We start from the raw sequence: 26,157 nt of genomic DNA on the forward strand, positions 1-26,157 counted from the left end.
TTGATCTCTCTTGGTCTTGCTCTTCCCAGCTTCCAGAAATGTGGGAAGTGAATTTGTGTTGTTTAAAAGCCACCTTGTCTATAATGTTTTGTTAGAGTACCTAACTGGACTAAGACGCTGTCCTGGGCGGGGATTGCTTATGGGCTCCTCTCTTGTCCCCATTCGCTTGTGACAATGGGTTGGACTTGTGTTCTCCTCTTTGCCTGGTGCCTGACAGAGCTTGGCTCAAAGCAGATCCTCACCAAATACTTAGTTAATCGAATGAATAAACACAGCACGTAGGGCTAAGGGCTCCGAATTGGCCTTGTGTGGCCCCTGAGTACCCTGTGGTTGACCTTCTGTGCTCTTCAGCTTTCTGTCACTATGTTAGAGTACCAGGCACAGGCTATACTGAAGTAAAGAGAAGTACATTCAGTTCAGGGCTTTAGAGGTTCAAGTCCACGGTCAGGCAGGGGAAGGGGGCAATGGTTTGTCCTCTGCTAAGGGTAGTAGATGGCGGCACATCATGGTGGACATCATGGTGGGCATTGTGGTGGGCATCGTGGTGGGCATGTATATAGGAGCAAAAGGTCACCTCTTAAACCAAAGGGACGTGGGAAGCAATGGAGACCCCAAATTCGGGCTTTTAAATCAATCTTCCCATGGAAACTACTTTCCTACATAGGGTCCCAATACCCTGAGGATGTCCCACTGGACCCTACCTCCCAGAGGTTCTGCAGGGCTTCCTAATACCTTCACCCTCCACCAAGGATTTCACATGGTCTTTTGTGAGGCATTATTAATTAAGGTATACCCAAACCACAGCATCCTTCCAGAAAATCTTCCCTATCTACCAAAGAGAGGCTCATGATGAATGTCTCCTACTGGGGCTGGGGTGACCTGGCCCTTGTGGCTCTGCTCCCAGCAGAGACCTCTCCCAGCTTCAGAGACAACTGATTTTGAGCCTTTGCTGGTCAAGGAGTCCGTCCCAGAGCAGGCCGTACTTTGAGATGCATTAGTCCAGGTTGATGCCTCTGGGTCTATAGAAGCCTTCCTACCCCCCTCAAGGAGAGTCTGCCTCTGAGAAAGTCTCAGCCAGGGTCCCTGCTCACTGGTCTGAAGGTCTAGCTGCTCCAAATTGAAATTTCCTCACTGTCTTTCCTAGGAGGAGGGACTCCTCACATTCATCAATGAGTCCGGGACAAGCTGCAGCACTCTAGCCTGTGTGGGCAGTCCCATGATGGACTCGAGGACTGCTTAGTGAGATCTTAGGCCAGAGTGGACCAGAGTCCTGGGCGGGGATGCTGTGTCAGACTTAGATTTAAGGAGCTGATGTTTGGGTGCAGAATGTTGAGAGCATTCGGCAGTTACCCCAAAACTTGTTTCTTTGGGGGGGTGCTGAGGATCAAACTCACAACCTCACGCTTGGCCAGGTAGACGGTTATGCCACTGAGCTAAATCCCCGGCCCCTCTACAACTTTTGAGTGAGATGAGACCAGTGTGGTGCTTGCAGCAGCAGGGACCATGGGTAGGTGGTAGGAAGCAGCCAGGTACCGGACAAGGGAAATCACTTGTTGCAAGGGCCTCTGGGAAAAGGTCCTTGCAGCTTTCCTGCTGCGGAGAAGTGAAAGGATTTCTGGCAGGCTCAGGAATAGGAAGTTCCTTTGAGCAGAGTCCTCAGGTAGCAGGGACATGTGATAGCTCAGCCCTCATCCATCAGGCCAGGGAGTGGCCATTGTTCTCCAGCTGGAGGAGAAGTGCGTAAGTAATTAACTCCAGCTGAGATGCTGCTGCTGGCTGCCTGAGGAACAGTGGGACTGCAGCTGGCTGCTGCTGGTGGCCACTGTCACTACAGTCACCCTTCATCTCCAAGCAGGTGTCCAGTGAGTGTCTGGGCTCAGATCTGGGCCTCTGGGGAGCCATGGAGACAGCTCTGGCCCTTGATGCAGGAGAGACCCTTGGGTTCAGGAATGTAGTAGCTCTCGAGGGCAAAGTCTGTGCCTGCCTCACTCACCTTGCACCCAAAGGCTGAGCTCGGTGATGCCCCTAGAGCCCATCATAACCTTTGTACCTTACTTCCTCATGGCTCAGAGGTGGTGGGGCCCCCGGAGAAAGCCGACACTCCTCCCTCCCTCTGAGAGCTCCTTTTTGTCTCTGCTTTTCTCACTTCTCTGTCTGAGGTTCTTGCCTCACCTGCCTGGACCACTGGACCCTTTCACAACCCATCTCCTCACCGCCTGAAATTCTGAAATTCTGAAATATCTGAAATTCTGGTGATGTCATTTAAGAATCTGTAGAGTTGAGGCTGGCTGTGGCAGTACACACCTGTAATCCCAGCACTCTGGAGGCTGAACCAGGAGTATCACTACAACTTTGAGACTACCCTAGGCTACACTGAGTTCAAGGCCAGCCTGCACTACACAGAGAGACACTGCTTCAAAAACCAGAAACCAAAACACAAACAAACAAAGAACGTCCAGAGTTTAATGGTGAAACAGTTCTGCAGATGGTCACACAATGTTGATAGTACTTAATGCCACTGAACGGTGCACTCAAAAATGATTGAAATAGTAAAATAAAGAAAACTCTCTAGGGCCTCCAGAATCAAATGAGACCCCTGTGCTGTGGCTCAGGGCCCACAAGGCTTCCCAGCCCCCTCCCCAGCCCCCCTCCCTCTCTTATTCACCATACTGGTGTGGAGTGCGGGGACCACTTGCTGTCCCTGTTCCTATCCTTTCCTTGTGAATTCCGGGATTAAAGTTCATTCCTCGGTGAAATCATCTTTCCTACAACATCTTCCCGCTGTCCTCCCACTCTTCTCCAGGCATCGTACCCAGGCCCGGGCAGGTATTCCTAAGAGCACCTGGTTTGGAGTGTGGTGGCTGGGATTTGAGTACAAGCTCCATGGAGTACCAGTCATGTGACCTTGAGCTTGTCACTTTAGCCCCCTGAACCTCTGTCTCCTCCTCTGTTACAGGAGGGTTAGTAACTATATCCATCTCATAGGGTCATTGCAAATATTGAATAAGATATATCATGAAATATAAATGAGATAATGCAGGGAAAGAATTCAGCATAAGTCCTGGCACATACGTCAGTGCTAAATAAATGTTTGCTTGATACGTATAAATTGACTTAAAATCTCACTTTGAGCAAAAATACAGAGTATTAGGTCTGGAGGTATCTGAGTGGTCAACTCTGGCTGTCATCAATAGATCCCCTGACACCTGCTTTGCTACGTAGGAGGATGTACTCTGTGTGTCTTATGTCTGATATGGGGGTGGGGTGCTGAGCTTCTCCACAAGTTTCCTTTCCATCTCCCTGGGCAACTGATGCTTTTAAGACAGGTCTCACTCTGTCATCGGGGGCCCTGAGTGTGGATGATGTATCCAGACTCCTTGCTGATGGGGAAATTAGCTTTTCCTGGAGCAGTCCATTGTGACCTGGGGTTGTTTGTAGTCCAGATTTTCCTGACTGAAACTGCTTAGTGAAGGGCCGGTGGGGAAGGTCACAGGGCGAAGTGGGGCAGGTCTGTGTCCACATCCTGTGCCTAATGTATTCGGGTTTACTCTGCCCTAAATGTCTTTCCTCATTTATCTTCCCTGCTCTTGAGCTCCCATTAAGCAGGCTATTAAGAATGATCCATTGATTGTGCCTTGTTGGTGCCATGAGCCAATCAAACCCACACCTCAGGGTTCCTTAGGGAAAAGCCCCTGCAGCCCACATCCTTTGAGGATGCTGTGCAGGCTCTTACTGTCATCTCTTAGCACCTCATGCCTGGACCACTGTACCCACTCCCAGCTGGCCTCCTTTGTTCCTATCCCTCTTCTCGCTCCTTGCTTGGTACCACAGGCACTTGGGTGAAGTAGTCTTAGTTGCCTTCCTGGTCCTCTGCTGACAGAAGTCCTACAGTGACCTGTTGCTGCCTAGATGAAAGAAAACCACACCTACCTAGAGTTCAAGGCTCCTGGGTGCTGATCCAAGCCTGTCTGATTATCCATTCCTTTTCCTGCTGTGCCCTTCTCCTTCCTGTGCTCCTGCCACCAAAGGGGACAGTCCATTTCTCCTGCGGGGCCTGTGCTCTCTCCCCACTGAGCTTTGCTCCTATAGGTAACTCTGCGCAGTGTGCCCCCCCCCCCTCCATCTCTCACGCGTCTTTCAAGGCTCGGCTCAGATGCTGCCTCCTCCAAGACTTGGCAGAATATCCCAGTGCAATTTGAACGTTTGTTCCATTTTGTGTGACTTGCTTCTCTGCCATCGTTTCCATTTTTATCCGGCTTTGTGTTAAAGCTGTCTCCCCTACCAGTGGCCGAATCTGTGTTTAACCTTTTCCATGTGCCTCACACCTACTGCAGGGTCTGGATCATCATCAGCGCCCAGTGTGTGGTGAAGGGCAGAATGAATGTTCTAGAATTCCTGATCCAAAACCCTTTGCACCACTCACCACATTTCACTCAGCTGTTTCCGTGTCTTTCAGCCACTCTAGATAACAGGTCCTCTGAGCTAGGGACCTCTTCTTATTTATCTTGTATCCCCGTAATGAGCCAAGGCCCCTGGCCAGTGTTGAACCCATCCATCCCATCAATGAAAAGTGCAAAGGCGGAGAGATGGCTGGTAGTGGCAGGCAGCATGAGTTCAGTCCCTCTTCAGCAAGCACCCCAGGCTCCTGTTCCCAGGGGGAAGGCTGACAGTGTGTGATATTTGCACAAACTTGGGGAAAAAACAGCCCCCCCCCCACACACACAGGCAGCTCCCGCACACTCTGCATTTGTGACCCTGACTTTTAAAAATGTCACACCTGCATCTGGAGGGAGCCTTATTGACAGCTAATTAGGAAACGCAGTTTGTATCTGCAAGTCTTTGAAAAACATTTTGTAAATCGGGTAATTGGCTTTAACAGTGCAGAGGAGAGATGTGTGCAATGGTTCCATCATTCTCCAATAACTCAGTCTCCAGCAGGCCAAGAATTTCGAGTGACAGCTTCAGGAGGAAGACAGAAATGCCAGTTTTCCTCAGTATTCAGGGTGGACAGCCTGGCTCTGGGGACACTTTTAGAAGCAGATGGTCCATCCATCACCCCAGGGAAGGAGTGTGAAAATTTCAAGCTGGCTGGAGTTAATAAGCTCTTTGGGACAGAGCTATATGGAGGCAAATACTTTTATTTCAAGCTCTCCCCACCAGCAGGAATGATATTTGCCGTACAGCAGTAATTCAGTGCAGCAGCATGTATTAACACCTGTTTGGGGCCAGGCCCTGTGCCAGAGAGGAGTAAGATGGGCCGGTTCACCTGTATCTGACTGTGTCCCTTGAATTGTGTCCTGAAGGATAGAGAACTTTTTTTAGAAAATGTAAGCCATAGTTTCTTACTTTTTACCTTTTCCCATAATCTAAATCCTTCTTTGTCTGTCTTTAAACTCTTTCACCTTTTCTCTAACGGTTTCCAAGTGTGTCGATTTCTGACATTTCAAAGTGCCTACAGCAGGCAGTTAAGAATGGTAATTAGTTTATCAGTCTAATTAGTGACATGCTTAGATTCCAGTGGCTTCATATACTAAGGTTATTTCTTGCTCAGGCCATAGTCAAGTGCAGGTGGGAGTGTGTGTGTTAGGTCATCCGGGTAGTAGGTGTCCAGGCAGGAGAGAGGGGCCTAGGCAGAGATGCCTGGGAGAGGAGGAGGAGCAGCGGGCACAGTGGGCCTCCAGATGTGGGCACATCTGACAGTGGAGAAGGGAGAACAGGAAGGAAGGAGTCTCAGGTTGGCAAAAGTGCAGCCCTCGGAAGGTCTTAGCTAGACCAGCAGGGCTCAAAGATCACGCATGGTCCACTGGCCACATGGGAAGGCTTTGCCCTACCAATGTGACTGGTCAGTGGTCAGTGGTCAGTGCCTAGTAAAAGGATACTTCATCTTAGAAGTTGAAGGCACTGTCCCTCGAGGCTGTGAGCCTGTGAAGTTAGCCCCTTGTTATGGCTTCTCTCTTGATAAGGGGGTGCCCTCCATGGCTGGCACAGGCACTAGAGATTCTTTTTCACTGACATTAGGATGCTGTGCAGGACAAGAGTGTGAAATGTTACACTAACCTGACATGGTTCACTTCACCTTTGCTCATGTTCCATGCCCAGGACTCTGTGTTCACAGCTAATGTGCCTGGAAAATCCGGGAATGTACTCGGTGTGCCTAGGAAGAAAAGCAGAACACCGATAGTGTACAGTGTGGACTCTAACCAGCTTGCCCTCCTTGGCTTGGCACCCAGTTCTGCCCCTTGTTCTCTGTACACAACTTCAGCCAAATGACTCACACATTTCTCTGACTCTCAGTTTCTTCATCTATTAAACTGTGGGCAATAATAGGACAAGCTCATTGGGTTGCTGTTGTGTGGTTTAAGTGGAGATATAGATAAATAGATAGATAGATAGATAGATAGATAGATTAGAGCAGCCTAGCACAAATAAATGCCATATAAAGGCATGCACTGTGTTATTTTTATTGCTGTACTTAATTCCAAATTCAGTGCATCGATAAACATTCACTACATGTTCTGTTCAAGGAATGTTTAGAGGTCCCATGGACTTACTGTTTCTTGGATAGCTGCTAGTATTTAGTGGATGACCAGGAAGTTTGAATGAATTAATTGCAGTGCCAGAATGATACAGTGTGTGTTGGTCACCACGATGAGCTAATTTTTAACATCATGCAGTGATAATGACTTTCTGTTCGTAGGTTCAGAAAGTCAACCACAGAAAAACAAGTTGAGAAAGCATCCTGGGTATGGAAAACTTTCCAGTTAAAAAAAAATTGACTTCCTGTCATTATAAAAGTAGTATGTGTGTGTGTTTAAATTCAAGTAAAACAAAATGTACTAAGAAGAGTTTTCCTTTAAAGAAATCACTCAAAAATTTAAAAAAATTGAACATTACGTGACTATTATTGCAGACATCTTTCTATGCATATCAGTAGAGAGATAGGCAGAAATCACTGTTCTGCACATTACTATTGAAAAATTATGGATAAATGTTATTTACTTGCATGTAACAGAAGAAAATTAAAAAATAAAACAAGCGATGTTAAACAATTTTGCCCTTACTACAGAAAATACTTGTTTCTAAAATATCTCTAAGGGTGATAAAGACTATGAAAAGCAGTGAGGGTAGAATTCTGGCTTTTAAACTTTAGTTTTCCATTTTAGATGGTATCGATTTAAGCCGTTCTATGACAGAAGAGGAAATGAAGTGTCTTCCGACTCCTTTGCCCTCGTCCTCCTTTTGAGTTTTATGTTACCTTATTATCTCAGATGGGCAGTGTTTCCTGCTAAGCAGGTCCAGCTCTCACCATCACTCCTCCTTACCACTGTCCCTCCATCCCTGAGATCTGCTATTTTGATTCATCTTTCTCCTGTCTGGAATTGGTCAAGTCTCCCCCCGCCCCACCGGTGTGTCACGCGCCGACTTAGTAGTTTCCAGTGACAGTGATCTCTGTGTGATGTAGGTGCAGCCTAGGAAGGCTGCTGTCTGAAGTTGCATTAGCAAAAATCAATACCTAGGATGCAGGCAGTGATCATTTCATTCAGCCTGGCAATGTGGCAGGGAGTGTTCTGAACAGATCAATAAGGGAAAGACAGACAACCCAAAAGAAAAATGGACAGTCATCAGCCCCAAAGAGGAAGCATCAACAGCTCATAAACATATGAAAGGATGGCTTTTTAGTAATCAGGGACCTTTTTAGTAACCAGGCACCTACAAGTTGAAATGAGATCTCAAATACCCACAAGGCTGGCAAAAACAGAAAGTTGGCAAGGGTGAGGAGCAGGGAGGTCTTGCGAATGTTGCTGGTGGGAGTGTAAATGGATCACTTTGAGAAAATGTGGCAAACCCTGTGATTCAACAGTTCCATTCCCAGGTTTATACCCTAGAGAAACTCTGCACACATTTGCCAGGGGATATGTAAGGAATTGCTCAGCCATCTCATTCACAACGACCAAACAAAAGCTGGAAAGAGCCCAGTGTCCAATGGCAGGGGAATGAATGAATAAATGGTGGCATAGTCATACACAGCTATGACAACAAGCGGACTCAAGCTGTATTCAGCAGCACAAAACTCACAAACATAGGTAGAGCCAAAGGACAAGTTTCCGACCGCATTATTCCACTTACTTGTGAAAAAACAGGCCAGACCTGGCAGTGTGGGCCTGTAATCCCAGCTCTTGGGAGGCTGAGGCAGGAGAATCACTGCAAGTTTGATGCCAGATGGGGGTACATAGGGAATTCAATGCCAGCCTGAACTACATATTGAGACCCTGTCTCAAAAACAAACAGACAACAGAAACAGGAAAGAAGAAAGAGCAAGTAAAATGAAATTATATAGGATTTACAAAACATATACATACAAAGCCATAAACAAAAGCAAGGATGGATGCATGCAAGTTCAAACTGAGCCCCCCAATTGAAGGAGATGCATGTCAAGGCGGGCACATGGAAGTTGCAGTATGAGCAAAATGTTGGATAGACTGTATGTTTGTCTTATTTTTTATTTTATGTGATATATATATATATATATATATATTTTATGTGATATATATATATATATATATATATATATATATATATCCTTTTCTATGAGTGAAGTATTTCATAATAATGAATTTGTAATTAAGATGAAACAGGGCTATGAAAGTATATTGCCTAGAGTAGGATACTTGAGCAAATTTTATTGTTGTTGTGATGGTGGGGTTGAGTTTGGGGGGGTTTAGTTTAGTTTGGTTTGCAGTGCTGGGACTTGTGGATGTTAGGCAACCACTCTGCCACTGAGCCACATCCCTAGTTCTTGAGCAAGATATTTAATCTTCCTGAGCCTCAGGTCCTTATCTACTGATGGAGGTATTTAGGAGACAGATCTAGGGGCCACATGCCCAACTTGTGAGCTCCTCCCGCTGAAGGAGGTTCAGGAAGGAGGCACAGGCCTCCCAAACCTTTCTGGGATGACTCATCTATGAGACATCAATGGACCCATCTCCCACAGGAATGGTCAGCAGAGCTCAAGGCTGTGTACGCTGCACACATCTCCAGTGAGTCACACTGGCTGAGATTGGGGATCTCAGGGCACCATGAAGATGGAGGATTGCAACTGTTCTTTAAGTCCTCAGAGCTAAGGTGATCACACTAGGGCTCAGGGGCCAAATTCAGCTGTTGCCTATTTTTTTAAATAAAGTTTTATTGAAACACAGCGACCCTCACTTCAGTCTGTGCCTATTTTCATGCTATGGCTGCAGTGTTGAATAGTTGCTATGGAGACCACAGGGCCACAGAGGCCAGGATATTTACTATCTGGCCTTTTATAGGAAACGTTTGCTCACTTGTACTCTAGCATGAGAACTCAGAACAGGAAATGCAGAATAAAGGGTGATTTCAGGTGAAAAGAAGGAAAATCTTTCTAAGAAGTGAACTGGTCAAACAGATGAGTTCCCCAGTAAGAGAGGGTAACTCTGCCTCTAGGGGCACAGAAGCAGATGCTGACTGCTTCCTGGAGGGAGGCCCAGGGGACAGTGTAACTGGACAGGTGAGATCTGTTCACTTCGCTATTCTCCTTTCAACCTGAAACTCTGTAGGAAGTAATTCTCAGCTTCAAGTGGCTCATCATTAACTCTGACATTTTCTTGGTATTTTTATATCTTAACTCTCAGCACCATTTTCTTTGAAAATTTTAAGTTATAAAAGTATTTTAATTCTTTAAAAATGAGATTTAAATGAAAATAGATTTCATTCTGGAGTCTTCCTTTTTCAGTTAAAAAAATTGATTTTCATGGCCTTTGGGTCTATTTCCATTTAGAACTGCTGCATTTTAAGAGCTTCTATGTGCTGGGGATAATTTCTCTGTGACAAGTCCTAACAGGGAAGGAAAAGCTATTGCCATGATGTAGTGGACAAGAGTTGGAGGTAGAGGCTGTGGGCTCCCACAGATGCGGAGTCAGTGAGGGCCATGGTGAAATACTGGAGAGATGCAAAGGTCCCGAGATCCTTCCAGGAAACAGAGCCAACCTCCAGGCAGCGGGACCACACAGCAGGCTGTGGCTGGTCATGGACCTTTGAGTTATTGGGTGAGAATGTGAAGACAGTAGGTGGTGTCCTTAACGGCCAGTCTAAATACCTTCTAGAAGCTGGTGGGGAAATTTCCAGAGGGGAACATTGAAAGGGGGTGGGGAAGGGGAGTAGGAAGCCATAAAAAAACCCATCTTTCTTCCAGGCCCCAGAGTCCCCTGATAGAGCTCTGAGAGCATTTCATCAAACTTGCCATAAATAACGTGCCATAAATAACTCATGAGAGTGATTGTTTTGCCCAATGAACAGCTCACTTAGAGCTCTCAGGTACCTTTATATGGGATATCCAAAAGCTACCAGCATTTCCCTGCTTTAGGCAGGGGTGGATCCACAAGAAGGGAAGACAATAAACAGCATGTAGGGGAACGTCTCCAAGGGCACCATTTAGGAAGGAGTGAAATGTGAGATACACATGAAATTGACATTAGCCTGAGCTGGAAGAACAGATGCTGAGAAATGTGCACCTCAAGTGTTGGGTGGGGGATCCTTTGGGAAACTGAAGCTTGGAGAATTCTTCAGCATGGTTGTGAACTGATCACAGGGCAAACTGATATGCGGTAGATAAACTCTCAGTGAGTAGCCATGGTGTATGGGCTTTACTGTCTTGTCCTTCAGACACTTACCTGTCCTTCCCAAGGCCAGAGACAGAGTCATACTCTGGCAGGGGTTGCTGGGGGTCATCTCCTTCATAGCTACCCTCTTTTCAAATTGAGTACATTGTGTCTAAACCTGACACAAAAGCAGGGGTTGGCTGGAGTAAAGGAAGGAGCCCAAGTTCAAGCCACTACCCCCACAACATCTCTGCTGTGACCTGGGCCCCTGCTGGGCTGAGTTTGAAACCTCCAAGCTGAACCAGTCCCAAAGACATCTGTCATCAGCTGAAAATCCATGTTTTGGGGGCAATAATCACATCAGGTAAAGACATAGCTTTGGAAATGAGGATGGGGCACAAGAATAGCACCGGGGGACAGTCACATCACTAGTATTTTTAGCCTGCTATTCACTGCAGAAGTGTTCACTTCATGGCTGCCAGAGAAGTCTCAGTCCTCACCTCAGTGGGTCGCTTCTCCTGACTCAACCCGAGAGCGCTGATGGAGAGGAGGTCTGGGATTGCAGCATGTTCTGGGGGAAATGATCCTTTCTAGATGCCAGTGGCTTTAACTTTTGTTGGCCTGTTGCATTGCATCCTCTAAATTATTAGAAAGGTCTAAACTGGGAATCCAGAGATTCCTGTTCCAATCATGGCAAGACAGGAGACAAATTCCTTCTCTCTGGTCCTCAGTCTCTTCATCCAAAAGCAAGGCTGTGGGCTGCCTTAGCATTGCTCCAAAGTTTGGATCCACACACTAAGGAAGGGGGGAGGGTAGAACAGGAACCCAGCCAGGGTGCCAGCATTTTTATCTTGCCACGTCAGCACATTGAAACCAAAACCCTCTACCATCTATCAGTGTATAACAGAAAAACACAGCCATGCTCTGTACCTGGGAAGGACTTTATCTATAAACTGAGGAGAGTTCTTTCAGTGGGATAAATTTAGCTCTAAGGAAACGCTCACTATGTTGTTTGCACTTTTCTTTTTCCCTAAGCATGTTGGTTTTCCATTGCTCTTATCCGATCACCACAGACTTAGTGGTTTCGACCACACTCATTTATCACCTCACAGTTCCCTGCCAGGGGTCTGGGCTCTCTGCTGGTTGCTATGCTCAGGGCTTCTCAAGGTGTCAGCTGGGCTGGGTTCTGTCAGGGGGCTGATGCAGATTTGCTTCCATGCATGTTCAGGTTATTGGCAGAATCCAAGTCCTTGGAACTGTAGCACTGAGGTCCCTGTTTCCTTGGCATGTGGCCCTCTACATCTTCAAACCAACAATGGCACGTCAAACCCATGTCAGGCTTCCCAGTTCTGATTTTCCATCTGCCGCCGACTGAAGAGATGTGCTTTCAAGGGCTTTTGTGATTACATTGGGTCCACCTGGATGATAATTTCAAGGGCAGTTAATTAGTGGCCTAATTAGATCTGCAAAAATCTCTTTTTCCCTGAAACATAACGTTCACAGGATTAACACCAAAGAATGAAGTTCACAAGGCCAGAGCTCTGTCTACCATACTTTATCTGGTGAACACTGGATCAGGAAAACACCTGAGAACATTGCAGGATTCTTCCAGCTCCAGGACTAATTGTCTGAAAGCCTCAATTTTTTTTTTAAAATTTTTTTTTTGGTACCAGGGATCAAACTCACGACCACATTCTTGCAAGGCAGGCACTTATGCCGCTGAGCTAAATCCCCGGCTGATAGCCTCAATTTTTTGAGTTGACTTATTCAAAAGTTGTGTGAAGCTAGGGCATCATTACTAATGCAAAATCTTGGACAGAGTAGGTATTCTAGAAATATTTGCTAAGCAAACAAGTATTAATAAGTATTAATGAGTTCATTGTTCTTTTTGGTACCGGGAGAGTTCATTGTTCTTGATATTATTTTAATGCAACTTTAGTTATAAATTTTGTGATAGTGTCTTATGAGTGTACATAGATTAGAAAAAAAGCCAAAATAATTACAGAGATGTATTAAAACTATAGCTGTTCAGTAAATCACAGTAGAAATCATGAAAACACGAACTGCTCTCTCCTATCAGCTCGTGCCCATACAGTGTGTGAACCATGGCTTTAGTTCCGGGCACAGATAATAAATCAAAGACCCCAAGAAATAGTAAGAACAATCTTTCCTCTACGCCCTTCCTTCTTTCATTTCTATCTTTCTACTGTTTCTTTCTTCTTGGCCAAAAAATAAAAAATAAATAAATTTAGCTGATTTTCAAATTAAAATTTAAAAACGGAATTATTTCCTTATACACAGGACATAATCCAAACTCCCCATCCTGGGGCTCAGAGCCCTACTTTCCTGTTCCTGACCACCCTGTCCCTTCTCTGTCCCCTCACTTCCTGCCTCCTTGCTGGTCTTGGTGCTGCTCGTTTGCCTATGTCTCTAGTGTCCAGAACCCCCTCTGCCAGAGCCCTCCCTGGCTCTTCCTGGGGGGCCAGAGCCTGGGGCTGCTCCTGAGCATTGTCTCCTCTGTGATGTGGGGACCCGGGCCAGGCCCTGTGTCTCATGGACCCCAGTGGATGGTTAGGGTGCTCTCCTTGGCCAGGACATACATTGGTGAAATCATTTTCTTATCGGTTGGAAGCCACTTGGGGAAATTTCATTTCATTTTTCATTCTCTCTCTCTCTCTCTCTCTCTCTCTCTCTCTCTCTCTCTCTCTCTCTCTCTCTGTCTGTCCCTGTCTCTGTCTCTCTGTTTTCAGCACTAGGGATCTAACACAAGACCTTTACAGTGAGCTACATCCCTCAGCCCTTTTTTATTTTTGCATTTCAAGATGGCGTCTTGCTAACTGCTAAGTTACCCAGGCTGCACTCAAACTTGCTGTCTTTCTGCATCAGTCTCCCAGTTCTGGGATTATAGGAAGTTTCAAACACTAACAAATAGTAACCTACTCTGTCCCGTACTATGTTTACTTAAAGGGTAGGCAGGAATAAGCCGAAAGAAAAGGAGGACAAAATGTGGAGACAGACAAAGATAAGGAGAGAGACACAGAGGTCAAAGGAGAAGGGAGGAAAATGAGGTGTGGCATCATAGGCTTCTCAGCATCCAGCAGGTACCTACTGAATCCTGACACGGGATCCATCTAAGCTCTGGGGAAATGTAACAATGTCCTTTTCCTTCTTGGGCTTAAATCCCAGTTAAGGAAATCAGCCAACATCCAGGCAATAAAAGGTAGACAAGAGGATATCAGATCATCTGAGGGACTGTGTTAGGCATTAATGTGATGCCACACCAGAGATCGTGGAATGGGTACTATTTTGGGTGAGGTCTGAATGCTGCTAAGGACTAAGATATACTGAGAATTAAGAGGATAATACTTGGGCAAAGAAAACAACAAGTAAAATGACCTAGAGACAGAAAGGAGATGGCTTTGATTTCAGGGAACTGAGGGGAGGCTGGTAGAGCCTCACTTGCTGAAAAGTGGGGAGAATGGAAGGAAATCAGGCCAGGGTGGGACGCAGGGGCTGGATTGTGTGGCTTGAATTATGATAAGGAGTGTTACACAAATTATTCCAAATATGTAAATTCAAAGATATGATCGGGTGACTCAGAGCCTTTGCTAACTGCCCTGCCTAAGGGTCATCAGATTGGACAGTGGAACTTTGCCTCACAGATTAATATCCAAGTATTTACAACTTACTACAATTGACAAAATGTGCTAGTTTTCAGTGTTTTCTTTTCTGTTCCCAAAGATTATAGCTTTATTACCCTATAGAACATTACTCACTTTTATATCTAATTTAACAATCTTATTCCTTATTATTTTTATTTGCCATAAAATCTCTATTTCTTAAGTTTTCTTGAATCTTTGTCATTTTTAAGATCCCCTTATCAATAAGTTCCATAAAATGTTGACATTTACACACTATCGATTTTTAAGAGAATTATGTGTTTAACCTTTTGAGAATTACATCCAATAAGAATCTGAGCTTTAAGTGCCTAGAAAGCAGGAAGATGAGAATAAATTTATGTTTAGCAAAGGGATTGAGACTGCTGGCTGGTGGATGGGCTTTTCTGGGCCCAAGTATTAGCAAGATGCCCAGCTAAGAGCCAGGGCTCTGTCCAGGAAAGGGCTGACCATGTGCCTGTGATGAGCGAGGTAGAGGCAAGGTGGGATATCAGCCATAATTGACCCCCACCCTCGTGGACATTTGTCATCTTTCCATTGCCATGTTCTGTTTTACTGGTCAGTCTTCCTGTCCACTGTGCGGGCTCTTCGGCAGGGTGGCACCCGGCCTTCACACATCCTCCCCATCCAGCCTTGGGCTGAGCAAGAGCACTGCTTGGCAAGTGTTTCCAAATGAATTCTTTCCTGTAGATTCATCATTATCTTCTATTTTTTTAATATTGTAAAATATGTATTGCACAAAGCTTATCATGTTAGGTATCTTTAAGTGCACAGTGCTGTGGTATAAAGTAGATTCACATAGCTGGGCCCCACTGTGACCCTCTGTGCCTAGAATGTTTCCTTCACCATGAACTGAAGCTCAGTCTATGACACACTCGCTCCCCGCTACTGCCTTTCCCTGCCCCTGGCAACTACCATCAGCTTGGCCAGTCTTAAAATTGGAATTTTTCTCTGTCTGAATTTGATACTAGGTGCTTAGGATGAGTGAAATCATACACAATTTTCCTTTTATTGGCTTATTTTCCTTAGCACACTGTCTTCAGGGGACATTCACATTGCAGCAAGCGTCAGCATCTCCCTCCTGTTAGGGGAAGTGTTATCTCAGACTCCGTGTGTGTCCTACAGGCTGTTTATCCATCCATCTGTTGAACACTGAGATGCTTCTGTCTTTGGGCTGCTGTGACTGATGGTGATATGGACCCAATGAACAAATATCTCCCTGAGTTGGATGCACATCCAGAAGGAATCACCTTGTGCTTTCACTAACAGCACACAGGCGTTCCAGTTTCTCCACGTCCTCATCAACACTTGCTATTTTCTGTTCTTTTTTAAATGCCAAGGGGTGTTCACAGATAAGAAGGGGACCAAGAGATGGAGGGAGAGGGGAGAGAGAGAAAGGAAAATTAATTGAAATGTGTTGTGTACATGTACCAACTCCCAGTGATGAATGTAAATTATGGACTGCATATATATACTAATAAAATAAAAAAAATAGCTTAAAAATAAAACATAGATTGTTATGGGAAGGCGAGAGCCAGGATGAGGTGTTTTGGAGGTTTTTCTTCAGTGTGCTCTAGGAAGATGGCCAAGGGGCTGGAGCGGTCCCTGGGTGCTTAGCAGGAGGGGTGATGGGGTGCCAAGGCCATGCTTCACTGAGCTCATTGCATGCTCAAGGGCTGATGAGGGGCCCAACCATGAGAGAAGGATGCTAAAGGGTTCCTGCAAGGCAGAGTGGTTTGTGTGACTGCATGCTGGGCTCAGGCACCTGAGGAGAGCTGTGTCTAATCTTGGCCTCTCTTTCTGTGTGTTGCTTTCCAGTGTGACAACGCAAAAGGGCTGAAAGCCTTCTACGATGCAATAAAATATGGTCCTAACCACTTGATGGTGTTTGGAGGCGTCTGTCCATCTGTCACATCTATCATTGCCGAGTCCCTCCAAGGCTGGAACCTCGTGCAGGTAAAGTCCAAGCTGCTTCTTCTGGGGCAGACTGTCCTGGTTGGAAACCACAAGCTGTGTTTAGGAATGGTTCCTCACATGATTACCCGCCTCCTGGGCTGATCTGGTGTGGCCCATGCTGTGGGTACTTAAAGGCAGCCCTGATGCCACCATAAGCTATCAGACCTCTCAGTGTTCGTCACGGCCTCCTAAACCAACTCAAGGGGCTGTCAGCACCAGCTGAGTCCCTGTCCAGGGTGATCTGCTTCCGCCACCTGCCAGACAGTGCCTGCCCCACTCAAATCTTATTCCTGGGGGGCCTCAAAGCCCATAGCACTGTGTCCTTAATCAGAGCCCTTTCGCTTTCCCTCCTTACTGAACTATCATTTGTCCAGTAGGGGCCTTTCTCCTTAGTAAAGCCTTTCTCGGGTGTTCACTGTATACTGCAGAATTGATACACTACTGAATGTTCCACCAAGGAATACGTAGTTGGTTGTAGGGGAAGTCACCATTGTCAGCTATTATTTGGAATGGGATAGAAGAGTGTAGAAAGCGTTAGCCACCGTGGATGAGTAGTACTCAGTGCACACATTTACTTCTTGATACACCCATCCATCATCCATACTTCTAACTAATCAACAAATATTTGAAAATTTCGTAGGCTTTGGTGATAAAAGGCTGAACAAGACAGACAGGTCCTCATAATTTTAGAGCTTACATTCGAGGAGGAAGACAGGCAATAAGCGAATGGATAACTAAGTAGTAATATGGAGAGATAATGGTAATATATGTTGCTCCAAGTAAGTACTGTTCTGAGAACTTATGTGTCTGAATTCATTTAATCCTTATAACTGTTCCGTGACACTCTTGTTATCCCCATTTTATTCCTGTCAGGAAACTGGGGCATAGAGAGAGAGGCTAGATAACTTGCCCAAAGATTCATAGTTGAAAAGTACTAAGACCAGGATTTGAACTCAGCTAGTCTGGGCCTTAAGGTGAGGTGGCTGTGATAGAAAGAACAGGGTGATGGATGAATAAAGTGACGACCTCGGGGTGATTAGAAAAGGCCCCCTGGAGGAGATGCAGGCGAACAGAGACTAGGGGCATGGGAAGGCACCACGAGGTGGAGAGCATCCCCAGGGTGAATGAATGGTAACTGTAGCAGGCAGCTGGCCCTGGGAACAGACGACCCAGCGGTGGGGCTGGAGCCCGGGGCTGGGGAGTTAGGGTGTGAGAGTGATGGTGAAGAGGTGACTGGGGTCTGACCACACAGAGTTCATCTGCACTATACTCACACAGGCTGAGGACCTGAGGCCTGTGTGCATGGGGTGCTGAGGAAGAACCCAAGCACGCAGCCAAGAGAGGCAGTGGGTGCAAACCATGGCAGAGGTGTGATGAGGGAGAGTATGCCCACTCGGCCCTGGGCCGAGGAAGGGTTCCCAGGCCAAGGGAGACAGAGCTGGCTGCTGAAGGAGGAGAGGTACAGGACAGCTGGAGACGTGCAGGAGAGCTCTGCAGGCAGAGGAAACTGGGCGTGTAAAAGTGGGAGGTGGGAAAGCGTGTGGGCTTGGAGAGGGTGATTCACTCCGTGTGGCCGGAGCAGGCCACCACGCATGTGGGTGGATGCAACAGGAGGAGGCCAGGGAAGCAGCTCAGCAAACCTTTTCATGGTGTGAGCCTCACTGTGCAGCTGAGAGCCAGAGCGGCTCAGTGTGTTGTGGGGACCTGACTCCAAGCCCTGGAGACCTCTAACAAGTCCCTCCCCTTCTCCGAGCCTGAGCCTCCCTTCCTGGAAGCCAAGAAACAGGACCCCACTTATGAGCACCAGGCGCTGCCACTCTGAGCCTCAGTTCCCTCATCTGTACAGTGCAGGGAGTAGGTGGCCTCGTTTCACAAGGGTGCTGCATGCATTCGAGATGGCAAGTGATCTGAACTGTGTGGCAAGTGATCCCTTTCTCCAAGGTGAATATGTAGTATTCCTGGTTTTCCTTGCGTTTGCATCACCTGAAACATCCCATTGGCCCTGTATCTAGTGGTGGCAAGTGCCATCCATTCTTTGAGACCAGCTTACATACTGCTCCTCATTACTGCTAAGAGCCACCATAGAAAGCTTTCCTATCCCTCCCACCTTGCTCATTTCTAGCAGAGCAGGTATACAGCCTGGTTCTCTCTCGGCCTATGCCTCTCTTAGAGTTTTGCAGATATGGGGACAGGTGTGCAAGTGTTTATCTGCCTGGCTGACCTGCAAGTTCAGTGAGGAGAGAATCCAGGTCTAAGATATTGTACCTCTATTTTCCTTAACATTTCAGACCTTATTAGATACCTTCTGAGTTATCAGCAGGACGGAAGGAGGCAGAAAGAAATGGAAGGATGGAGGGCTTGCAAATAGACATTTTCTCGACTTGAGAGACCAAGCTGCCTAGGAAACCCCGTGCCCAGAGAGGGAGCCAAGGGGCTTCCTGCCCTCAGCCCCATCAAGAACTGCCTGCCTCTCAGAATTCTCAGAGAAGCTGCAGGAGGGGAACTGGGTTATAAAATGGTGGTTTTGGTAGTAACTTATTACTACCAAAGGTAGCAAACCACCCCAAAATTTGTGGCACAAAGCAGCAATGTGTTTTATTGTTGCATTATTTCTGAGTATCAGGAATTCAGATCCACAGAGACTGGTGTCTCCTCCCTGGTGTCTTGGGCTCAGCTGAGAGATCTGCTTGCTGGAAGTTAGAGGGTCTCCTGTGAAGGCGGCAGGCTCACCACAAGGGCCTCTTCACGGGACTGTTTGCACATCCTCAGAACATAGCAGTAGAATCCCCCAAAGTGAGTCCTCTAAGCCAGAGCTGGCTGTAAGCTTTCAGACCGACTGTGGAAACTGCGCACCAATACTTTGGACATGTGCTGTTGATCTTGGAAATCAGCACTGAGCTGCTGTGAAAGAGGAGTATCAAGGTCCAGAGGGAGGGAGGTGGCTTGAGGCTGTCTTAGAGGCAGGCCAGCACAGTGACTGTAGTCAATGAGGAGGCAGGAGATCAGGTTGCCCAGATGAGAAACTGACCCTCGGTCCCTTCCCTGTTGTGCAAAACACCTGCCCATCCCTCAGAACCCTGGGTGAGTTCCACTTCCTCTGTGATATCTTCTCTGATGCCTCTCTTTTACCTCCTCTTCTGTGGCCCCTGGTCTCCCAGACAAATGAACTATTTCATCACCTTTGAAGCCAGGCATTACAACAGGGAGTCCCTTCTTTTCCAAGCAGGTGAAAATTTGTTCCTGGATGGGAAGCAAAAATATCTGAGTTTTTCATTAAAAATTTTTAATTAGTACATGTTTTAGTACATAACGATTACATTTACTGTGGGGAATAGGTTCATGTACATAACACAGCTCAATTCTTTTTATTTCCCTTCTCCTCTCCTTCCTCCCCCGCCCTCCATTTCAAGATCTCCTTCCCATTCACAAAGGTCTAGCTGGCTCTTTATTGCTTATCTTTTCTTTTGCTATTTAAACTATTTATACTTTGGGTTTCTCGTACAAGAGAGGTTAAGTGATATTTAAACTTACGTGCCTGCTTTATTTCACTTAACATGGACTCAAGGTGCACTCATTTTCCTTCAAATGACTCAAATTTATCCGTCTTTATGGCAGAGTTAGTACTCTAAGGTATATAAGTACCACAATTTCTTTATCCGTTCCTCTGTTGGTGATAATATAGGCTGCTTGTAAGGGTTAAGTACGCCAATTGTGCTGTTAAACATGAGTGTATTTGTACCACTGTAGTTGATGTCTTTAATTCTTTCAGAAAGATACCTAGAAGCAGAATTGAATGGAATTTACAGTTTTAGTTTTTTGAGGAGTCTCCATACTGATTTCTGTAGTAGCAATACTGGTTTACATTTACGACAACAAAATAGAAGGTTTCTTTTTTCCCATAGCCCCTCCAGCATGTATATGGTGCATAAACAGATATATGGGCATCTGTGGTGTTATAATGTCATGAGAGTCGGACTAGGAAAAAGCATCTTCCAAAGCACCTTAGGAGAGTGAAGAGGAGGTAAAGAGGAGGTTAAGTGACTCAGGCTCACGCCACTCCTGTATCACACACAGTGTTCTGTTACTAAGGGAATTATGTGCAGAGGAAGTAATTCATTCTATATCGCTCTCTTGCCTACTGGATGAGGCCCCTTGTGTTCTTTATTCCTGTGCCAAGCACAGCACCTGGCTCATAGCATGACCTTGCTAAATGCTGACCTGAGTACAGAGGACAGGCTGGAGTGGGTCCCTCATGGTGTGGATTTGCCCCTGAGGCAGTGCAGGGCGTGGAGTGAGCAGGTTCTCAGCCTCCACCTACCAATGAAGAAATGTCCTACATTTCGGTGGCTCCTGGGTGATGCATAGTCCACTGCTACCCTAATGCTTGTGAACACAAAGGCTGGACCAAGAGGTTCAACTGTGCACACATCCAGCAGCCCAGGGAACTGAATGGTGTCTGTAAGCTTGGAGTGCTATGGGCAGCAAAGGCAGCTCTGTGGGATGAGGCCAGGAGAGTGGACTTCTCTTAGACTTTTGGAGCTGGGCAGGTGGGATGGAGGAGCAAATACTCGGGTCCTGGTAGAGAAGGATACAGTAGCCTGAGAGTCTGGATTTCCGCCTCCTTCCCACTTTGAGGACACATAGCACCATTTGGGGGCCAACCTCTATGGACTTCCCACAGTGGGGAGGCTGAGCCTGCTGCAGAGAGGGTGGAGGGCTGGGTGGGTGGGTCTGCAGTCATCAAGGGATTTGATGGATCCCTTAACTTATTCAAAATTGGGCTCCAAAACAGTCTCACAAGCGGAAAAATGCATGTAATTTGTATAATTGAAAAGGAGCTCTGGCTGCCCTTTGGGGGAGCAGTGCTTGCTGGACAGAAACAGGCTGGAATGCATAATCAGTTGTTTCTGTTTCCTGTGCCACAAAAATTGGGAGAGATTCACAGGCTGCAGGATGAAAATTCCCCCTGGTGCTGAAACCAGTTAAATATAACTTTTGCTTTGTATTGGTCTTCTTAATTCATGGTTGCTATGTATGGAGGCTAATATTGTTTTCACTGGGATGTGAGTTCACTTAGCTACCAGGAGCCTCAGTTTCTGCAGATAGAGTCAAGGAACTTCTCAGGGTCCAGGGTTTGATATGCAGATCAGGATAGCTCTGGCCGTCTCTGGCCTGGGCAGACTTTGTCTAGGCGTAGGGTTCAGATTTGGGCCTCACATGGAGAGGGATTCACCTGGGCATGATCAGGAAGATTCAGGGTCTGGACTTTTAAGGCAGAGCATGTTCAGACCAGAGAGGAGGACCAAGCCTCTGCCTCTAGGTCAGCAGAGCTATACTGGAGAGATTTTGCTGAGGTCGTATGACAGATGGAGAGAAGCAGGAGCCATGACAGAAGTTAGAGGACAGCATGGTTTTCACCACTGCAACTGAAGCCTGTTGTTGAAGGTTCCCAGCATGGAGCAGGCTGCCTGGCTGTGAGGCTGTGAATTTCCTGTTGCCTAAGGTTTCCCGAGTGTCCTAATTTCAGCCAAGACTAGTATCAGGAAGTTCCTTTTGATTTGTTTTGCTTTTCAGTTCTAGGGGTTGAACCCGGGACCTCCTGCATGCTAGCTATGCAAGTGCTTCACTGCTGAGCTGCATCACCAGAATGTCAGGGAGATTCGAGGCATCCAGTAGCCAAGCCCAGCTGGCAGCTGGCAGACTGTACAGGAAGACTGGCTTACACAGGGGGGTAGGGATGTGCTCATGTTAGTGGTGTAAATTCCAGGGCTCCACTACGTGAAGATCCAGGTTAGGGGATCATCAAGTCCCTCGAGAACTGTTGGCCATGTATCATCCCTGTGCCAATCAGTGCCAGCAGCCACGGTGACTGCAGTGTACTTGGCTCTGAAGACTTGCCAGGCCGGGTGCTGTCTAAGGCCCATTTGTCTCCAGGTCCCTGGTCTTTCTAACAAATGTCACCTGTGCACAGAATTGATGGGGAACAGGACATAGAGAGGACCATGGATTGCTGCTGGGACACATACTGCCAGAGCAAAACCTATGTCTGTGGCGTGGCACAGGGCTGCTCTGTCGCCTGGCTATTTTCCCAGCTACTCCCTTGGGACAGGTGTTCTCTCCACCTTGTAGGACTGTGCTCATCCTATATGGCACAGCCTCTTCCTCTGGAGAGTACCCTGTCCCTTCCCTGGTCCACTTCCCTGCATGCCTCTCCCCAGACACTGGCTGCCCTGCATTTCCCTCACTCTGGCCTGGAGCTGCCAGAGGTCAGTGCCTGGTCTCTTCACACTTGTACCCTGGGCCTGCCTGCCAGCATGCTTCTAGCATGTTCCCTATGCTAAAGTCAGATCATCAGAGCCTGCCTTATCTGAAAGTCCCAAGGGTTCTCCAAGCCCAGCACCTTGTTAAAAGGACTCAAGGGGAGACCCAAAGCGGTCTTTGGTTCAGCCTCAGCCTCATCTCACCTCTTGACCCATTGTGTTTTATAATCTGTTTCCTGTGAGATGGGATGGTTCGCAGACCCTCAGGGTCCTGTCTTCAGAGATCTGAAGTGGCTCTCATGTGACTCTACTGCACAGCCTTTGGGGGCACTCAGCAGACCTCCCTCCAACCTAGTCTGTCTCCTTCTGAAGCCCTGGGTGGGGAAAAGCAGGAGAATTTGGGGCAGGGAAAGGAAAAAGGAAACTTGGCTTGACAAGAAGCGCTGGAGGCAGAACTCAACAAAGGCACCAGACACACTGCTGAGAGGCAGGTTTGATGCCCTCGAAGACCAGGCTTCTCAGGAGGAAGCTGGGCCCTGCCTCAGCTTTAGACAGAAATAGTCCAGTGGATGAAAATAAAGTCAGACTCCTGATGGGATCAAGGGCTGCTCAGAGGGCAATGCAAACACTGGTTCCTCAAGATCCGCGTCCCACAGAGCCTGTCCTTTAAAAGGCAGATGCAGCAGGTTATTAAACCGGAGGCGCGTTTTTCCTGACACCTCCCAGCCTGTCCTCACAGCCCACCCTGAGGTCCTGCCCTTGAGGACCTTTCTAGGAAGGAGCTTTCTGGCTGGTATAATGGTGCTGTCTCTTTGGGGACATTCTGCGAGGGAAGGGAGCCACAGAGTACCCTCCAAAGGGAAAAGAAACGTGCAGACCAGACATCCCAGTGCTGGGACTTGATTTCTGAAAATCCTAGTCATGGTTGGTTTTGATATTTAACAAAACAAATCAGTGAAAACTCCTAAATCAAGCCCTTTGCTGTTTGCCCAATTCCAGCATCTCTGTGAACTTCCAGGTGATGCCGTTTTCAGGGAAACAGCAATTGTGTGATCAGCTCGATTTTCTCATGTGATTCTTCCATTAAACTGTAGGTTGCCTGAGAAATCAGATACTGACTCCTACTCAGCTGTGGGTTGTAGAATTCTAGACGTGTAGAATGGCAGGACTGGGAGCATCTTACAGTCCTGGGTTCCATGTCCCCACGGTACTGACTGGAAAACAGAGGTGCAGAGGCAGGTCAGACTGCACCCAAGTTCTCACCGTCACAGCAACATATGGTCCCTCAGCTTAGTAATAGACCCCATGATCTTACTTTCTCTTAGCCTCACTTTTGTTCTTTGAAAAAATGGGAATAACAAACTTCTGTGTTTCATGCGGATGGCATGAAAATCAGTGAAGTTTTTCTCTTTTTGGCAAAGAGAGAGACTTTTATCAACTATGAAACAGTAACTACCATTCCAATGGCCAGGAGCAGACCTCTGATGATAGCTGTCAGAGATGAAGACACACACAGAGAGAGAGAGAGAGAGAGAGAGAGAGAGAGAGAGAGAGAGCTTTGCTTGGACAAGGCCTACTTACCCTGGCACTGCAGATGCTCAAAGTGCACACAGCTTCTGTCTTTCTACCTAGGGTCAGAGCCCAGCCGTCCAGACTCCTTGCATGGCCCACCCCACGTGGGTGCCACGCCCTGGCCACAGAGTGCACATTGGAGTTTTCAGCTGGACTGAAACCTTTTAGGAGTGACTGTGATTAGGCACAGTGGGAGACTTTGCTGCTGCCGCTGTCTAAGAAAGAGAATAGAGGCCAACAATCCAGGGCGGGTTGAACACATTTCTTGGCGCTGGTCTCTTGAGGGGCCATTTAGCACATTAATAATCTATGAGAGGCCTCCACCTTCTGGCTTCATTAAAAACAGAAAAAAGACAGAAAAGAAAAAAATATTAAGGGCATGCAGTACGGGCCAAGCAGAGGGCATGGATGGGCAACCTCCCGCCATGCCCCCGGGATTTAGGACTGTGAATCATCCTTCTTGGTGATGTCACTGGATGTGGGTATAACAAAGCCAGTCTTCAGAATGGGAAGAGTGACCAGCACGAAGTGAGGAAGTCTGGTAGCTTCTGGCTTGGATACAATAAACAGGAAGAAAGAGGCTTTTTCATGACCAAAGAGTCTAGGAGTTGGCTTGAGGCAGGACCAATGCTGACTGTGGCAACAGAGTCAGGTGCTGTGGGACACCTCTGCTGGTAGGTAGGTAAGCAGGAACCGTGGGAAGACTCCATGGTAAAATAAAATGGTGCCGGCTAGCACCTGCCTCTCCCACTCATTCCCCCGAATCTTCAGCTCCAGCCACCTACAGTTTGACAGTGTTGTGCTGCCCATGCACTCCCCACACCTCAGTCTTCTCCCCAGCAGTCTCTCATGCCAGGCAGACCTTTCCTCTCCTTTCAACTTGACAACAAAATGCAGCCTGTGAGAATTACACTCACATTTCACTTCTGCGGTGGAAACGCGTATTTCTCCAGAGTTCATTGGCGAGTGACACTGGCTCCTCCCATATCCTAGGCTTCCGTGTACTGACTGTATCCTCTCTTCCATCCCTATCTTTATGTCAGAGCATAATCTTTGTCCCCACTTCTGCTTCTATTAGACTCTGGCACCCCAAGGACAATGGTCACGTCTGATCAGGTTTTTCTACCTGATCCTGCCTAGGGCTTGAGCAGGACAGGGACCTAGTAAGGGGTGTGAGAGATGAGGGGGGAAATTTGCTCCCTAGCCTGGCAGTGAGCTGGGGAATTCACTTCCTGGTGCAAACTCCTGTCCTCCAGTGGAAGGGACCTGTGTGGTCCCCCACATCCAACCTGAGAGTACCCACGATCTTCAGAGAGGGGGATTCTCTTCTCTTCTCTTCTCATTCATTCGTTCACAAACCATTTTCATCCATTCTTTTTCACACTCAGCAAATACAGCTCTCTAATTTCCTGTACTCTTTCAAACCACTGCAATCCAACACCCAACACTTTAACCCTAAGAGAGACAATTACGGAAGTTTGGTGCAGCAGCTAGAACAGACCACTGGAATTAGGACCTCTGGGTAAATGTCCCTCTGCTGTCTCTCACTGACAGCGTGAGACAGGTCTCAGAGTCTCACTGCACTTATCTGACAGATGTGGGACTGATCACATCTGTCCTTTTGGGGCTGAAGGTGGAGCATTGGATGCCGCTTTTCACTGGGAGCCCTGCAGATACAGTATTAACAGATTTGCACTGGAGATGTCAGCCCAGCCCTAGTTATGGAATTTCTGAAAGATTTATAGATCTCTACTTCTCTTCAGATTCAGAGCTGTGTGGAAGAAATTAACTGTCTCGAACCGTGAAGGTGATTCAGAACAATACAATTAAAGCAAAGACCTTGCAAGACAGTAAAAGAAGCCCAGGGTGGCCGTTAGAGGCACATGCCCTCTTTCTGGTTGAGTTTTCACAGAAGCAGAGGCAGCTTAAAGAAAAGTGTGATGCTATTGAGCGTGTAGCAGCTCCCAATGCATTCCTGCCACTGACCCAACCTCTATCTTTCCTGTCGATCTGGTGAAAGGTTCAATCCAAGGTTCTGACCCCCATTTTTAATTCAAGACCATGGTATCTAAA

At 47.0% G+C, this 26,157-nt stretch overlaps 1 protein-coding gene across 1 annotated transcript in view; it reads left to right on the forward strand.

The window, feature by feature from the left end:
* Gabbr2 (gamma-aminobutyric acid type B receptor subunit 2) overlaps positions 1-26,157 on the forward strand; it is a 355,790-nt gene that overhangs the window by 95,167 nt on the left and 234,466 nt on the right. The window contains exon 2 of the mRNA XM_063224805.1: positions 16,115-16,252. Within this exon, the coding sequence (XP_063080875.1) occupies positions 16,115-16,252 (138 nt within the window). The remainder of the gene's footprint in view (positions 1-16,114; positions 16,253-26,157) is intronic.

Source organism: Cavia porcellus, unplaced genomic scaffold (assembly GCF_034190915.1).
Source record: "Cavia porcellus strain 051 isolate PalLab524CR breed Dunkin Hartley unplaced genomic scaffold, mCavPor4.1 scaffold_1, whole genome shotgun sequence".
Taxonomy (NCBI): Eukaryota; Metazoa; Chordata; class Mammalia; order Rodentia; family Caviidae; genus Cavia; species Cavia porcellus.